The sequence below is a fragment of the Giraffa tippelskirchi genome, chromosome X, assembly GCF_054371585.1.
Source record: "Giraffa tippelskirchi isolate mGirTip1 chromosome X, T2T-mGirTip1v1.2.pri, whole genome shotgun sequence".
Lineage (NCBI taxonomy): Eukaryota > Metazoa > Chordata > Mammalia > Artiodactyla > Giraffidae > Giraffa > Giraffa tippelskirchi.
The window spans coordinates 63954623-63972633 of record NC_137289.1 but is presented as its reverse complement, the minus strand read 5'-3'; the positions used below and the strand labels follow the sequence as shown (position 1 = coordinate 63972633).

At 38.8% G+C, this 18011-nt stretch overlaps 1 protein-coding gene across 10 annotated transcripts in view; it reads left to right on the top strand.

Moving 5' to 3' along the window:
• The window catches only part of DIAPH2 (diaphanous related formin 2), a 952992-nt gene that overhangs the window by 704964 nt on the left and 230017 nt on the right, over positions 1 to 18011 (top strand). For 6 of the 10 annotated variants that reach the window (XM_081565331.1, XM_081565328.1, XM_081565327.1 and 3 more), the window contains one exon: positions 5868 to 6040. In XM_081565331.1, coding sequence (XP_081421457.1) covers positions 5868 to 5939 — 72 coding nt within the window. In that variant the 3' untranslated portion in view covers positions 5940 to 6040. The remainder of the gene's footprint in view (positions 1 to 5867; positions 6041 to 18011) is intronic. The other 4 variants (XM_081565339.1, XM_081565337.1, XM_081565334.1 and 1 more) reach the window with 2 other exon arrangements.

Here is an 18011-nt window from a genome sequence, read left to right as displayed (position 1 = left end):
TTTTTTTGTTTTTAATTTTTAATTGGAAGATAATTGCTTTACACTGTTGTGTTGGTTTCTGCTGTACAATAACCTGAATCAGCCATGCTGTACTGTGTGCTCAGTCACATCTGAATCTTTGAGAAATGCACATGAGCCTGCCAGGCTCCTCTGTCCATGGAATTTTCCAGACAAGTATATGGTAGTGGGTTGCCATTTCCTCCTCCAGGGGATCTTCCTGACCCAGGTATCAAACTTGTCTCTCTTGAATCTCCTACATTGGCAAGCAGATTCTTTACCACTGCACCACCTAGGAAGCCTGAATCAGTCATTGTTTTTCAGTTGATAAGTTGTGCCTGACTCTTTGTGACCCCATAAACTACAGCATGCCAGGCTTACCTGTCCTTCACTATCCCCCTGAATTTGCTCAAAATCATGTCCATTGATTGAGTCAGTGATGCCATCCAACCATCTCATCCTCTGTCTCCCCCTTCTCCTCTTGCCCTCAATCTTTCCCAGCATCAGGGTCTTTTCCAGTGATTCGGCTGTTGACATCTGACTTCAGCACCAGTGGCCAAAATATTGAAGCTTCATCTTCAGCACCAGTCCTTCCAATGAATATTCAGGGTTTTTTTTCCTTTAGGATTAACTGCTTTGATCCCCTGGCAGTCCAAGGAATTAACTGTATGCTCTTGGGTAAATGAGAAGGTAAGGAGGAGAGAGGTAAGAAGAAAAGGGGCTGGGACTTCCCTAGTCCAAAGGCTGTCCAAGGGACTCTCAAGAATCTTCTCTCTCACCATAGTTCAAAATCATCAATTCCTTGGCACTAAGCCATATGTATGTGTATATATATATATATATATATAGCCTCCCTGTTGAACCTCTTTCCCCTCCTCTCTAGGATATCAAAGAGCACCAGGCTGAGCTCTCTGTGTTATATAGCAAGTTCCCACTGGCTATCTGTTTTATACATGGTAGTGTATATATGCCCATGACAGTTTTAGAAGGGGAAAAGGAGGAAGAATCTCAGTGAATAATCAAGGCAGGCAGTTGGATTCTGCATCATTCTCCATTGTGTGCAGACTGGTTGAGTCTCTCTTCAGATGGTGTCCTGCCTGCATGATCTGCCAGCAGGATAACTAATGGAACAGTTGAGGGTAGAGAGCTAGTCTTTCTATAACTACTTAATTCTTCATTCTCACTTCTTTTTATCTAGGAAAATAACCAACAGGTTAGGCAAGATGTGGTGTGCATTCAGGAAAGCATGAGTTAGGAGTTAGGTTAAATTGCCTAGTGATCTCATTCCTGTAGTTAGGTTCTTTTAGAGGGGAACCGAAATGGGCAAACAGAAAAGAGCTGTTTTCAGAGAGGCAGTGGTCAACAAGACAGACATGGTCTGCTCTCTTCAGCTATATTTTTAAGTGAGGAAAGATTGGCAATGAACAGGTAAATAAATAAAAATGATAATGTCACATAGTGATAAGTTCTCAGAATGAAATAAAATAGACCAAAGAAATAGTGATGGGAGTGTATATTTCATATTGGATGGTTGGGAAAAGCATATCTGAGGAGGTGATGGTTGAGCTGAAGTTGAATGACCTGGTGAAAAAGAAACATTCTGGGTAGAAACAGGAGCAAGTGTGAGGGCCCTGGGTTGGGTATGAGAACTTGCTCAGCACATGGAAGAGAAAGAAGGTTAATGAATCTGGGCATATTGCTTAAGAGGGAGAATGAGATGAGATTAGGTTACAGAGGTGGGTAAAAACCAGATCATGTAGAACCTCATAAAGCTTGAGAATGAAATTGGATTTTGTTACAAATATCATGGGAAACTATCAGAGGCTTTTCAGGAGAGGATTTACATTTGAGACACCAATAGAGGCCATGAAAAAAAAAAAAGGTAGAGATGACAAGCAGGCAGTTGATTATAGAAGTATCTCAGAAGAGAGACTGGGGCTACAAGTATAATTTGGGAGTCATCAGTGTAGATGGTATTTCAAGTCATGTGAATCGCTGAGGTCAGTTAGATAGACTATAGACAGAGGACTCAGGACCAAGCCCTCAGGGTCCTCTAACATTTTATGGAAGTTGTCAGAGAAGGAGAGGAGATAAGAGAAAAACATTTTAAGCATGAGGGTGTGTGTCATAGAAACTAAGAAAACTGGCTAAATGTTGCATGTGGGTTAGACATCAAAAGGAGGACAGAGGGGTGAATGTTGAATTTGGCAACGTGGTCATTGTCGTTATAAATAATACACTTCTACCATATGAAAAGAATGTGAAACTAGTATCATGCAAGGGATTATCATGATGTATACTCTAGAGGAGGAAAAATAATTTTTTCTCTACCCTTCTGAGCAATTGACAGGACCCACCCCCTGGCTGCCCTGTAATAAAGACAGAGTAACAAGAGAAAACTAGATAGAAGTTAGTAAACATGTATACCTCATGTATATGTGGCAGATACGCAGAAAAAAATGAGAGAGTCCCCAAAGTAGCCTAAGTCACCAGCTTAAATACCACCTTCAGCTAAAGGCAACTTCACCACTGATACTCTTGATATCCTTGATTCTCTGGTGATTTAGAGTCGTCCTTCTCTTCCTGGTAGCTCAGCTGGTAAAGAATCCACCTGTAATGCGAGAGACCTGGGTTCAATCCCTGGGTTGGGAAGATCCCCTGGAGAAGGGAATGACTACCCACTCCAGTATTCTAGCCTGGATAATTCCATGGAATGTATAGTCCATGGGGTCACAAAGGGTTGGACCCGCTGAGTGACTTTCTCTTTCACTTTCTCTTCCTGGTCCACAGAGGAACACATCCTTAACCAGTGGAGATTTCCTTTATAAATGGAAATTTCCCTTTCAAAAGGTAGCTTTTACTCTTTTCAGAGCTTTTCCTCTGTCTGCTCTTTCTCAATCAGCTCAAAATAATCTATGCCAAGAAGACATGTTTTGAGATGGCACATTCACTGCATTCTAACCTTAGATGGATGAGTGCCTTTTTGGGGGGGAGGAGGAATGTAATTTATTATGTTTGCAGTTTTGTTGATAAAATGAGTGCCTTTTATCTACTTTTCACAACTCTAAAAATTGGAATAGTGATATTTCTCTGCCTTTTTCACAAGGTAGTTTGAAGGATATGGAACATAGTGTATTGTAAATAGCAAAGAGCTGTACAAATGCAAATTAATAAGTAGAATTGTTTGTAATGTTATATTATACACTGCTTTGGGATCTGGATTAGGTTTTAGTGATCATTGTATGGAGTACAGTGCTTAGCAGAATACTAACCAGTATCTTATATCTAGTAGCTGCTCAAAAAAGAAAATTTAAAAAATGACTGAAAATAAAGAAGTGGAAGGAAATGATGGTGTCTAGTTCTTTCGCATCTGCAGAATCCCAAGTAGGACTTGGTGACAGGGTTGTGATTGTGAAAGATTTCAGTGCTGACTCATGCCCTCCATCCCTTTTACAAAGTAATCACTGTGAAGAGAGATGAAGGACTTGGAGATTGGGCTGCTCTCCAGTTATTATTTCTAAGCTACAGCTTTCCCAGAACTTTTTCAAATTTTCTCACTTTGGTATACAGACACAATTTCTGAAATCAGTTTCTCTTCTAGGAGAACAAATTTGTGAAATTGTGTATCACCACATGGGCATATTTTAGCTGGCAGAAAATTGTGTTATGATAAATGGGAAATGTACAGTTTTTGCCTTTTTTTAATCTTTAGCTTTTTCTCCATGTTGTACAGATGTTGAGCCTTCTGAAGTACACATGGTTTAGTACCTTGCTGCAAATAGGATGTAAGTAAGTGACCTTTGCAAAGCGTGTGTTCTTAGCAAGTCTGGCATGAGTCTGTTTTATTTAGACAAAAGAGACTAGATAACAAAAATTCACTTTCATTCTGTGGTAAGAAATAAAGAGAACTGTCTTATTTCTGCAGCTTTCAAACAGGATGTTCAACACGCTCTTAAAAATCAAACAAATATGATATTCTCAGAGGGAAAATCAGGTAGCATTACATGCAACCCTTTTGTTGGTAAAAAGAAAGTAAAGTCAGAAATGCATTAATTCTTCCAGGTCTATTGACAGCAAAATGGACTTGAGGATTGAAAGATTTAATGTGACTCCTTAGCAAGGAACAGGTTGTGGTGTAGCTAATATGAATGCTAAAACAAGTAGCATAAGAAGGAACATAGGAAGGGGGGCATCTCAACTTTTAAAATCCTGCTATATCGCATAAATGTCAGCTGCAAAGTAATTTTCCAGAAATAGTCTGATTTCCCTACTGACTTCCATTGTGAAACCAGAGGGGATGACAGAGGATGAGACAGTTAGATGACATCACCAACTCAATGGACATGAGTTTGGGTAAACTCCAGGAGTTGGTGATGGACAGGGAGGCCTGGTGTGCTGCAGTTCATGGGGTCACAAAGAGTCAGATACGACTGAGTGACTAAACTGAACTGAACTGAAATGTACCTCATTATGTATATTTATAGAAAGAAATTATCAACTTTATTCCTGATTATGCAAGATATATAGAAAATCACCTCTTTAGGTGTGTCTCAGGGTATGTGATCAACTCATGTACTATTCTCTTGGTTGGTTGGTTGGTTGATGGTAAAGTAACAGCGTGGTATCACAAGGGTTAATGTCACCAATCCTTAGGCTCCAGTAGACCTGGGGGCTAAGTGCACAAGGTCATCAAGTAGTTAAATATCTTACACTTGGTGGGGGTTTTAGCATTTGTAAAACAACGTAGAAAATGTGCAACAGATACTATTATCTAGGTACTTCATTCAGAGAGGAGCTAAAGCAGAGAATATGAGGATGAGGTCTGTCATGGAAAGGCCTCATGTGGTCCTACTGGGTTATACATGACTGGCAGTCACAGCAACGTCTGGGAACATTAGAATTATAATCCTCAGGGCCCTGGGCTCAGGCTCATCAAACAGCATTTTGGGTCCTAAAAAGCCATTTAGGTGATTAAGGTTCTAGAGATACAGTAGAATGTCTCTCTCCCCCTCTCTCCCCTCCCTTCTTCTCCCTTTCTCTCCATAGTTCCTCCTGTCCTCCCATCTTTCTCTCCCTTTCCTTCCCCCTCTTCATATGGGATATATGTATATGTATATACACACATACAGATACATAACCTGTATACAGAATTCGCTGTAACCTCTTTACCTATATAGAATGTGTATTTAACACAGAAAATACATACTTTCCCCCCAAGTTTTTGTTGCTATTTCCTTTTACCTTATCTAGTTCATAAAAAGATATGAGGCAGTTTTCTGATGTTTGTACTTCTGTGCTTTCACTGAGCAAACATGTTCGTGGTTATACCTTAAATAGTTTGGCCTCATTTATAGATTTTCAAAGCTCACTAAACAATATAATGACTCCAGCAAGTTGTTATGGGCTGAATTGTACCCCACCACTCCAAATTCATATGTTGAAGCCCTAACTCTCAAAACTTCCAAATGTGACTATTTGAACATAGGATATTTAGAGAGGTAAGTAAGTTAAAATGAGGTCCTTAGGGTGGGCCCTAATACAATATAACTAGCGTCCTCTTATGAAGAGATTAGGACACAGACAGCAAGGACAGAGGGACCACCAGGTAAGGACACAGCAAGAAGGCAGTCATCTGCAAGCCAAGGAGAGAGGTCACAGAAGAAAACAGATATTCTGACAGCGTAATATTGGATTGCTGGCCTGTTAAACTATGAGAAAATGAATTTCTGTTAAGTTACCCAGTCTGTGGTATTTTGTCATGGTAACCTTAGCAAAGTAATGCAGAAGTATTTACAGAAATGATGGTATAATTCAATCTTAACATCTAATGATTGCCTTCAAGGTACTATGTGGATCATGTTCCTTAACAGAAAGCTACAGCTTTACAAAGAGCGCCAGAGACCAGTATGAAAAACTACTCACCATGCACAACAACATGGTAAAGCTCTATGAGAATCTTGGTGAATACTTCGTTTTTGACTCTAAGACCGTGAGCATAGAAGAATTCTTTGGTGATCTCAGCAACTTTCGAACTTTGTTCCTGGTGAGTAATATGTCTTAAAGTCTTGCAAGGCTTGTTGCTTTGGTTTTTAAATGGTTTCTTCCATAAGAATTTTATTTTATGTACCTATTGACAACGTTGATTTCATGTTATAGTCCTTTAACAGGAATTGACAGATATTTTATACCTGTGACATAGATAAAAATTATTGGCTGGCTTACCATATAATGGGAACCTAAATGAATTATCTTCAACTTTAGGCACACATGGGAATTTTCCTGCTGAAATTTTATAGAAAATGAATGAGTTGGTACTCAAATGACCCTGATTCTTTAAATAGCATGATATTATAATTTGACCTAGCTTAAAAATTAACATCTAAAATCATTTTTTACTCAATGCATTAAAATGCTGTGATTGATGAACTAGTTTCTTTCACAGTCTAGATGAGAAACTGATTCTAAATTGGACGATATAAATGACCTGGAATACCTAAAGTTTCTTTAAGAATGTGGGCTCTCCTTCAAACTGTAACTCTTGGGGGTAACAGTAAATATTAGCATTAATTGGAGGTAGATCATCAGGGTGCCAGTTATGATGCTAGAGGAAAGCAAAAGCTTTGTTGTATAAATGCTGTGGAAATACTTCTTTACATTCAGTGAAGGCATAGTAAAGCACAGTCTCTGATTATGATCATAACATAAAGATATGCACAATAGTTGATATTGAACAAGTCCACTTTTAAAAGAAGGAATTCTAGCAATTATGCCCAGCAGGAAGATCTGTCAACAAACTAATTCACTGCAGTTTGAGGTATGTTTCTATCCTCAAAGCGATTTTTTGCTAAATAAGGCTCTCTCTTTTAATTGATGGTGTTGGCCCCATGAAATAATTTGATTTTGGTGTCATTTACACAGTTTATGAGCTACAAAGATACTTGTAGAAAACATTTGCTTTCATCTGCTGATTTAGGACATGTGACCCAGAGCACACCCCAGCTTTGGTAATAGAAACTAAATGAAAAACTTTCATAAATATGATCATTTGTCTTAATTTTTACTGAGAATGTTAGCTTAGTTTGGCCTTCGTTCTTTGCCCCTTAATAGGCATGCCTATTTTATTTTTTACTAGTAAAATGTGTTCTATTGGTAGAGTTGTTTTCTTCAAAACTTTGAAGTTGTAAATACGACATGAACATAGGAACACACTCAGGTTATAACTACTTGAATTACTTTTGAAAAGAATAAAAAATCTGTTAAAAGGATTGGGGACTAGTAAATACACTTCAATTGACACACGGAAAAGAGAAATCAAATAATTGTTTGGATAGCATCAATGTCTATGAGTGAATAAAGGCATAAATAAATGTAATTAATGTCGTCAATCTCTATGAAAAAGGATTTTGTTTTAACATGAATGGGATCCTAAAACACTGCTTGTCATATTATGTGCCTCTCACCTCCCCAATACATGGACACTGAGTAAAATTTGCTATACTTCTCTCATGTTGCAGCATTTATTTAAGGACAATTCTTCTGTGACAGCCTATATTTAGTCTTATTATCCAGTTGCTTAGAAGACTTCCTAAGAGCTATAGTTATATTATCTCTCAACATAACTAAATTTTAAAAAGCTAAGGATATTAATGATAAGAAGAACTGATTATATGTCCTGGTGCTCTCACAAATAAGCTATGTGGTTAGGTTAAGTCATTTATCTTTCTAGCTAGTTAGCTAGTAAGTTAGTTAGGACATGACAGAATTACACTACTGATCTCTAAGAACTTCTTTCTTTTTAGAGTCTATGATTCATGTTGGGAATTTGAGAGAGAGATATTTGTACTACATACATAAACAGGGTATGTCTCTTTGTCTCCTGGCTTCACTGTGGGTGTAGCTTGAGTACAGGGAAATGATTTATTTGTCACAAATCATTCTCGTTGTAAATATCTGAAGTCCAGTTTTGTGTGCGTGGAAGTTACCTTCTTGAGAACCTGCTAAGAGTTTGGGAGCTTTCATAACATTTAACCACTCCTACACTGTATCTTTTGTCAACCATTGCCATCTGTCCTACTGAACACTACTTCTTCTATTTACAAATCCTTGTCAACTTACTTGCATGAAAAGTAGATATGCAACTTTTTAGCTGTTTTGAAGTTGGATTAGTCATATAACGTCTCTGGGGTTTCCTCATTTATAAAATATGGGTCATAATTCCTTCCATGTCTTCCTCACCACGATGTGAGAACACTTCATAACCCATTCTCTGCATATGGAGAGTATTACTAGTCATTCTTTGCCCATCCATTCAATTATTACTTGTTGAGAGCCAGCTTGATTTTGGTAATGCTCTAGTCCAGAGATAAAAGGAAGAGAATGGTTTCTTTCTATCCATGAGTGCAGGGCTATGGACAAATGCAATATAGTTTGATCAGTGCTGCTATAGGAATATATCAGGGTGCTATAATAATACAAAAGAGGAGCTGCCTAACCCTGCCAGAGCTGCCCAGAGAAGCTGTCAAAGAAAAAGTGACATTTAGGCAGTCTGGAAAAATCCATAGGACTTTGACAAGCTGACTTTGACAAGCAGGTTTAAGGGTTTTACATCTGACCTATAAGCTGAAGACTCCTAAATCAACAGCACCAACTTCAGTCAATCATCTGTGCTCATCATGTCCCTGTTTCATAGTGCACTTAAAGTGATTTTACTCTCCCAGGGGAGGGAATAGCCCTGAAAGAGAGGCCAAAGTTGTCATCGCCAAAAGTTCCCATTTTCTTAGTGCTTTGTGTGTTTGGCCTCAGGGTTCTTGGCACTTAAAAGCATATTGGACTATAGATGGAAGCAATAAAATACCAGTAGTGCTAAGAAGAAAATAAGAGTTCTGATTCATGTGCTACCAAAAATTACTTCCAAATGAGCTCAGAGTTTCATCTTCGGAGATCTATTTGGCATGTATAGCATAAACAAGTGAAGTGTGTGAAGTCACTCAGTCGTGTCCGACTCTTTGCAACCCCATGGACTGTAGCCTACCAGGCTTCTCCATCCATCGGATTTTCCAGGCAAGAGTACTGGAGTGGGTTGCCATTTCCTTCTCCAGGGGATCTTCCCGAACCAGGGATCGAACCTGGGTCTCTTGCATTGCAGGCAGACGCTTTTACCCTCTGAGCCTAAACAAATGCAGATACAAAAAAAAAAAAAAAATCTTCCTAAAAGAGATAGCCTCTAAAGGATGGTGCAAATGGAAATAAACATAAAGGGAGAACATTATAGACTAAGACCTTTTTCAAAATAATCACATTCAAATGAATGAAAGCACAATTGGATATCTATGAGATGTTGCTCTATAAATTATTCATATCATTCCTATTATATACTACTCAACTAATAAGGATATTCTAGATGTTCAGTTGCATGTCCTATATTGACATAAGGATATATATAATTGGAAACATTTCTAAATTCAGAATTAAGACTCTTTCTAGCTAGCTTCTCTGAGAGCAGGAAAGTTTTTAAAACTCCTTATTAATACAGGCAAGGTTAATTAATAACTCCTAAAATTAAGTTGAATATTTTGTGGAAGAAAATTGAATTCCATATTTATACAATATTGAAACATCTGTTTTGCTTATTCTCCTTTATGCTTCAGTCATTCTACTAGTTCAAAAATTGACTGCACAGTCTTTTTTTCTTTCGAGATATTTTGAATAGAATATTCAAAATCAGTGAACCTTATATGTTTCACCACCATGCAGTATCTTGCTTAGGCATAAAAATTAATTTCAGCTGTTGGGAAATGTTCGAGGCAAGTATTATACTTCAATAACTTTCATAGCTCCAAATAAATTATAAAAAATATTTATTTTCTCTTTTAATTCTGTCAGTTTCCTGTTGCTTCTGTGTTTTTGTTTTGCTTTGTTTTTTAAAGAACAATCTGTTACCCAGGCACTCAGTAAATATTCATTGTGTGAGCATCCTCATATACTAGAAATAGAGGAACAGGGCTTTATAAGATTATTAGATTCATTGACCTAACTTAAGAAAATGTTATTATTACTGTTAAGAATGCTAGCAGATTTCTCAACAAAATAAGTATTTGCTACTGTTCATCTAACAAACAATTTTTTTGAAAAATCAAGATTTTAACCATTTTTCACCACCTCTTAGATGACCATTAAAATGGTCAAGTGTTAGGAGGTTAAGTGATATCTATAAATCAGAGTTCTATGCCATTGTTCAATCTTGTTGCTTCTCATGCTCAGTTGCTCAGTCATGTCCAATTCTTTGCACCCCCATGAACTATAACCCACCAGGGTCCTCTGTCCATTGAATTTTCCAGGCAAGAATGCTAGAGTGGATTGCCATTTCCTATTCTAGGGGATATTCCTGACCCAGGAATTGAACTCGCATCTCCTGCATTGGCAGAAGTATTCTTTACTACTCTGCCACCTGGGAAGTCCCTTGTTGCTTCTACCTCCTAAATCTTTAGTCTTCACACGTTTCTCTCCAAACCCGCTGACTCTACTTTAGTTCTGGCCCCCCACCATCTCTCAGTTGGACTATTACAATGATGATCTGACTGGTCTCTCTGCCTCCATCTCTTACCGTTTCTAACTTCTAATCTGTTCCCCACATTACAGTCAGAGTAAAACTTAAAACACCAAACAAGATAATGGTACTTTCCTGACTCAACATTCTTTAATGACTTGTGTCCTCAGGATAAGATCAAAATGTTGAAAATTAAAGTAGTTTTCAAAAGAACAAAGATTACCTTAAGCCCAGACCATCCTAAGTTTGGCTGAATAAGCCATAATCACCAAACTTGAACTCTCCTCCCAGACTGGGAAAAGTCAGGTATGGACAGTGTGGAAGCAGCAGAACAAAACAACAGGAAGTGCCTAAGAGGACCCAAACCTCTTAAAACAGAGAGAAATTTGGGGAGCACAGCATCAAAACTAGATGAAGGCTCAGAGGCGAATGTATGATCGTCATCCTGTGTTAATCGCTCCTGTAGCTAGTGCAGCATCAGCAGTTCTGACAACTGAAGTCACTCTTAATTCTCAGTTAGGGATGTCCTTTCTTCTGTCTTAAAGTAATTGTTCTTTACTGAGATGGATGAAACTGGAGCCCATTATACAGAGTGAAGTAAGCCAGAAAGAAAAACAACAATACAGTATACTAATGCATATATATGGAATTTGAAAGATGGTAACGATAACCCTATATGCGAGACAGAATAAGAGACACAGATGCATGGAACAATTTTATGGACTCTGAGGGAGAAGGTGAGGGTGGGACGTTCTGGGAGAATAGCATTGAAACATGTATATTATCATATGTGAAACAGAACACCATTCCATGTTCGATGCATGTGACAAGGGCTCAGGGCCGGGGCAATGGGATGATCCAGAAGGATGGGATGGGGAGGGAGGTGGGTGGGGGGTCCAGGAAGGGGAACACATGTAAACCCATGGCTGATTCATGTCAATGTATGGCAAAAACTATTACAATATTGTAAAGTAATTAGCCCCCAACTAAAATAAATAAATTTATAAAAAAAAAAATAAAGTGTAACTTTATTTGAAAGTAATTAGCCCCCAACTAAAATAAATAAATTAAAAAATAAATAAATAAATAAAGTGTAACCTTATTTGAGAGCTCCTTGTAGCCATTTTGGCTTGTGGAGATTAGTTAATCTTGAGAAGCTCTCATTTTCCTCAAGCCATTTTCCTCTTTACAAAGCCTCAGTCATATCTAAATCTGAACTATAACTGGAAACCAAGGTGAATATCTGCATTTACTTAGACTCAAACAACTAAATTGGTGATATATAGAACATTTTATCGGAGAAGGCAATGGCACCCCACTCCAGTACTCTTGCCTGGAAAATCCCATGGACGGAGGAGCCTGGTAGGCTACAGTCCATGGGGTCACTAAGAGTCGGACACGACTGAGCGACTTCACTTTCACTTTTCCCTTTCATGCACTGGAGAAGGAAATGGCAACCCACTCCAGTGTTCTTGCCTGGAGAATCCCAGGGATGGTGGAGCCTGGTGGGCTGCCGTCTATGGGGTCACACAGAGTTGGACATGACTGAAGCGACTTAGCAGCAGCAGTAGCAGCAGAACATTTTATTCATTCATTAAAGGCAATTTGCCTTTAAAGAAATGAGGATCAATTTTTGCATATAGGATTGTGCATATAATTCCTGATCCAAGAAGACTTAAGTTATTTTGACATATTTTTAAGCCTTCAATTCACAAAGCACTTGACATTTAAAGGAAAATTTAAGGCAATATTGTAAAAATGGTGGACTTATGTAAGAAACCAAATATGTTCTTTAACAAAGAAGAGTCTTCATCAGTAATATAAAATCTATTATGTAGAGTTCCATTATCCAAAATCTATTAGATGCTTCATAAATTGATGCATCTTTGCTTTGCCAATAAAATGGTAATTAGTATTATAAGTGCTTCCCTGGTGGCTCAGATGGTAAAGAATCTGCCTACCAAGCAGGAGACATGGGTTCAATCCCTGGGTTGGGAAGATCCCCTGGAGAAGGAAATGACAACCTATTCCAGTATTCCTGCGTGGAGAATTCCATGGTCAGAGGAGCCTTGAGGGCTACAGTCCATGGAGTTGCAAGAGCTGGACACAACTGACTGAGTAACACTTTTACTTTCAAAACATTATGAAGATGCCCTTGAGAAACAGCAAAGATGTTTCTGTGCCTCTTCAATAGTATAGTTTTATTTGAAGCAAAGTGTCTCATCACCTAAGAAGTCATATGTTTACCCTAGTAACAATGATCCAAATATCTGCAATTATTTATCCTTTACCCCTATTGGCAGGACTCAAGCTCTCTGCAAAGTCTCCACTCCACAGTACAATAGAGTCATTTCGTTTGGGCTCAAAAACATGTCATCTATAGTCACTACTTGATACTTGCCCACAAATATTTGAGTGCCTGCTATTCTAGGGTGCCTACTATTCTAGGCTGATAAGAATATAGCACTGAACAAAGACAAAGTTGTGCCCTTTCTGTCCTACAGCTCCCACTCCCCTCTGCTGAATACCTTTTGCTGGCATAGCTACTTGGGTTGCCCTCAATGATTATGCCCACATCTCAACCAAGGTTGCAGTCTCCTGATGCTCCAATTTTACCATCAATCCTTGCAGTACTAGACTATGGGGTTATGCTCAGTGCAGACAAAACCATGCTTCGAGGACCCTTCTTAAAAAGTTTCTTTTTTCTTCTAATTCCTTTCTCCTTGGATAATTAATTTTTTTTCATGTTCTAGAGACCTAAAGGGGATCCTAAGACTTATAAACCCCTCCATTGCCATCCTTCCTCCCTTTCCTTAAGGCAACTAGGAAGGAATCTTCCTTTTCCTAGAAGTCAGGGATAAATAAAGCACCAGTATAAATCCTTTCATGCAAATAGAGCCCTAAGGTCCCACCAGTTCCCTCTGTTTAATCACACACACCCAGATAATTCCCTTTGAGCTCAGCTGGGACCACCCTGGCTACATAGCCTTAGGTTTATTTTGAGCTATTGCAACTCTTTGAAAATATGCAATCCATGTAAAATATATGGTAACATTATTAAGCAGAATATTTGACCAGAATATCTCATTCCCCAGCTATGCCAGAGAACAGATTTTACTGTGTTATACAGGCATCATTGAATTCTTCTTTAGAAAATAGTGTCACCTATCAACTTGTATTCTGTTTGACTGTTTACTTTGGGCCAGAAGTAGGTGCCCTATTTTTCTGATATTATTGTTCCTTGTATAAAAAAGGTAAATATTGTATTGTAAGGAACTAAAGGAAGATGTAATAATGGCATACATGGATAAAGAAAACTCACATTCCCCAACATGAGAAAAATGCCTACTGGTATACATGGTTTTAAAATGTGTACACATTTTAGATTAATATTATAAAATTTTAAGATACCATGTATGTGTGCTCAGTTGCTCAATCATGTCCAACTCTTTATGGCCCCATGGACTGCACCTTGCCAGGCACCTCTGCCTGTGGAATTTTCCAGGCAAGAATACTGGAGTGGGTGGCCATTCCCTACTCCTTAAGATATCCTAAGTGTTTCTAAAAATATTTCTCTATGTTTTCAGAATTGTTTATGGCAAGCTGGATATTACCCTTTAAAAATCGAAGACAATGTGATAGCTAACACTGAAAATATTAACAAAATCAGTTTATTTTTTTTTTATTTTTATTTTTTTAAAGAGTCTCTGTCTCTCTGGTGTTTGGGTCTTTTTTTTATTTTTTTTTTTTATAAATTTATTTATTTTAGTTGGAGGCTAATTACCTTACAATATTGTAATAGTTTTTGCCATACATTGACATGAATCAGCCATGGGTTTACATGTGTTCCCCTTCCTGGACCCCCCACCCATCTCCCTCCGCATCCCATCCCTCTGGGTCATCCCATTGCCCTGGCCCTGAGCCCTTGTCTCATGCATCGAACATGGAATGGTGTTCTGTTTCACATATGATAATATACATGTTTCAATGCTATTGTCCCAGAACGTCCCACCCTCACCTTCTCCCTCAGAGTCTATAAAATTGTTCTATGCATCTGTGTCTCTTATTCTGTCTCGCATATAGGGTTATCGTTACCATCTTTCAAATTCCATATATATGCATTAGTATACTGTATTGTTTTTCTTTCTGGCTTACTTCACTCTGTATAATGGGCTCCAGTTTCATCCATCTCAGTAGAACCGATTCAAATGTATTTTTTTTAATGGCTGAGTAATATTCCATTGTGTATATGTACCACAGCTTCCTTATCCATTCGTCTGCTGATGGACATCTAGGTTGCTTCCATGTCCTGGCTATTGTAAACAGTGCTGCGATGAACACTGGGGTACACGCGTCTCTTTCAATTCTGGTTTCCTCAGTGTGTATGCCCAGCAGTGGGATTGCTGGGTCATATGGCAGTTCTATTCCCAGTTTTTGAAGGAATCTCCACACTGTTCTCCATAGTGGCTGTACTAGTTTGCATTCCCACCAACAGTGTAAGAGGGTTCCCTTTTCTCCACACCTTCTCCAGCATTTATTGCTTGTAGACTTTTGGATAGCAGCCATTCTGACTGGTGTGAAATGATACCTCATTGTGGTTTTGATTTGCATTTCTCTAATAATGAGTGATGTTGAGCATCTTTTCATGTGTTTGTTAGCCATCTGTGTGTCTTCTTTGGAGAAATGTCTGTTTAGTTCTTTGGCCCATTTTTTGATTGGGTCGTTTATTTTTCTGGAATTCAGCTGCAGAAGTTGCTTGTATATTTTTGAGATTAATTGTTTGTCTGTTGCTTCGTTTGCTATTATTTTCTCCCATTCTGAAGGCTGTCTTTTCACCTTGCTTATAGTTTCCTTTGTTGTGCAAAAGCTTTTAATTTTAATTAGGTCCCATTTGTTTATTTTTGCTTCTATTTACAATATTCTGGGAGGTGGGTCACGGAGGATCCTGCTGTGATTTATGTCGGAGTGTGTTTTGCCTATGTTTTCCTCTAGGAGTTTTATAGTTTCTGGTCTTACGTTTAGATCTTTAATCCATTTTGAGTTTATTTTTGTGTACGGTGTCAGGAAGTGATCTAGTTTCATTCTTTTACAAGTGGTTGACCAGTTTTCCCAGCACCACTTGTTAAAGAGATTGTCTTTTCTCCATTGTATATTCTTGCCTCCTTTGTCGAAGATAAGGTGTCCATATGTGCATGGGTTTATCTCTGGGCTTTCTATTTTGTTCCATTGATCTATATTTCTCTCTTTGTGCCAGTACCAACAAAATCAGTTTAATACCTACTTTTCTCATTAAAGTCTAGTAATAACTAGAACCAGGAAACAAAATACATTATCTTTAGTTCTAGCAATAACACCTCATTTAGAATTTTTCAACTAAGTGTTCCCCATACATAAGTTATTAAATTTATTTCCAACCACCAGGAAATTATGCTGAAATTCAGCTTCTGTGCACTGGTGCCAGATCAAATCTCAGAAACAGAGTTTTGGGTGAAGTAGGAAAGAATAGCTTTATTGATTTACCAGGCAAAGAGGGACACAGTGGGCTCAGGCCCCACCAAACTATGTGGCCCAACCCAGGAGGATTTGGTGAGGAGTTTTATAGCAATGGTTCAAGGATGGAGTTGATAATTTGGATCAGGGTATGTGCAGGGCGAGGGTGGGATGATATGGGAGAATGGCATTGAAGCATGCAAATTATCATTTGTGAAATGAATTGCCAGTCCAGGTTCAATGCATGATACAGGGTGCTCAGGGCTGGTGCACTGGGATGACCCAGAGGGATGGGATGGGGAGGGAGGTGGGAGGGGGGTTTGGGAAGGGGAACACATGTACACCCATGGCAGATTCATGTCAATGTATGGCAAAACCAATACAATACAATATTGTAAAGTAAAAAATAGATAAATAAGTAAATTTAAATTAAAAAAAAAAGATGGCCAGGAGAAATATCAACCTCAGATATGCAGATGACACCATCCTTATGACAAAAAGCAAAGAAAAACTAAAGACCCTGTTGATGAGAGTGAAGGAGGAGAGTGCAAAAGCTGGCTTAAAACTCAACATTCAAAAAACTAATATCATAGCATCCCGTCCCATCACTTCATGGCATTTGATGGGGAAACAATGGAAACAGTGAGAGATTTTACTTTACTTTACTTTATTTTCTTTATTTATTTTCTTGGGATCCAAAATCACTGCAGATGGTGACTGCAGCCATGAATTTAAAAGACACTTATTCCATGGAAGAAAAGCTATGAGAAATCTAGACAGCATATTAAAAAGCAGAGACATTACTTTTCTAACAAAGGTCCATCTAATTAAAGCTATGGTTTTTCCATTAGTCATGTGTGGATGTGAGAGTTGGACCATTAAGAAGGCTGAGCATTAAAGAATTGATGGTTTTGACCGGTGGTGTTGGAGAAGACTTGAGAGTCCCTTGGACTGCATGGAGATCAAACCAGTCACTCCTAAAGTAATCAATCCTTAATATTCACTGAAGGACTGATGCTGAAACTCTAATAATTTGGCCACCTGATGCGAAGAGCTGACTCATTAGAAAATACCCTAATGCTGGGAAAGATTGAAGGCGGGAGGAGAAGGGGACGGCAGAGGATGAGATGGTTGGATGGCATCACTGACTCAATGGATATGAGTTTGAGAAACCTCTGGTGTTGCAGAAACCAGTACTCTAGAAACCAAGCACCACACTCGGAGAGTTGGAGAACTCAGGTTTATTATGCCAGTGGGCCCAGAGGAGTTTACACTCCAAGCTCTGATCCCCAAACAAAGGGATTACAGAAGTTTTATAGACAGACTGTAGTGGACACCACTAGCTCTTAATAGGCTGGTTTAAACTAAGGGGTTTCGTGCGCTCGTGAACAGTGGTCAAGATGGGGAGGGGTATGCCTTACCTGGACAGGTGTGATTAAGCAGGTTTGCAGGGGCTGGGTGATTGCAAAGAACAGGACAAGGGTGAGTGAGATAAACTCCAGTTCCTAGTATTGCAAGTCCCCACTTTCTGAGACTACGTGACCTACGTTATCTAGACTTTGCAAGGGGCAAGCTGAGTTACAGAGGCAAAAGGAGAAGGAGTTTGTGTAAAATTTTAACTTTTCCTCTTCGCTGGGAGATGGTGAAGGACAGGGAAGCCTGATGTGTTGCAGTCCATGGGGTCACAAAGAGTAGGACAGGACTGAGCAGCTGAAAAACAAATCCCTTGAGGTGGAACCAGGACCCTGCCCCAAGGCTGTTTCCTGCCCCTATTGTTTCCTGGCTGTTCCTCCTTTGTCTCTGTGTCCCCCCCCCTTCCCTCATTAGCAGCTGTTGTAATCTGTCCTTTGGAACTCAGAGAAGGTCATGGAGGCTGTAATTTATTCCCTTCAAACAAGAAAAGGTGAATGCAAAAAGGCTTCCATACCCAGGAGTCTCACAGGATCCTACTAGGTTTCACTAGTAGGAAAATTATAAG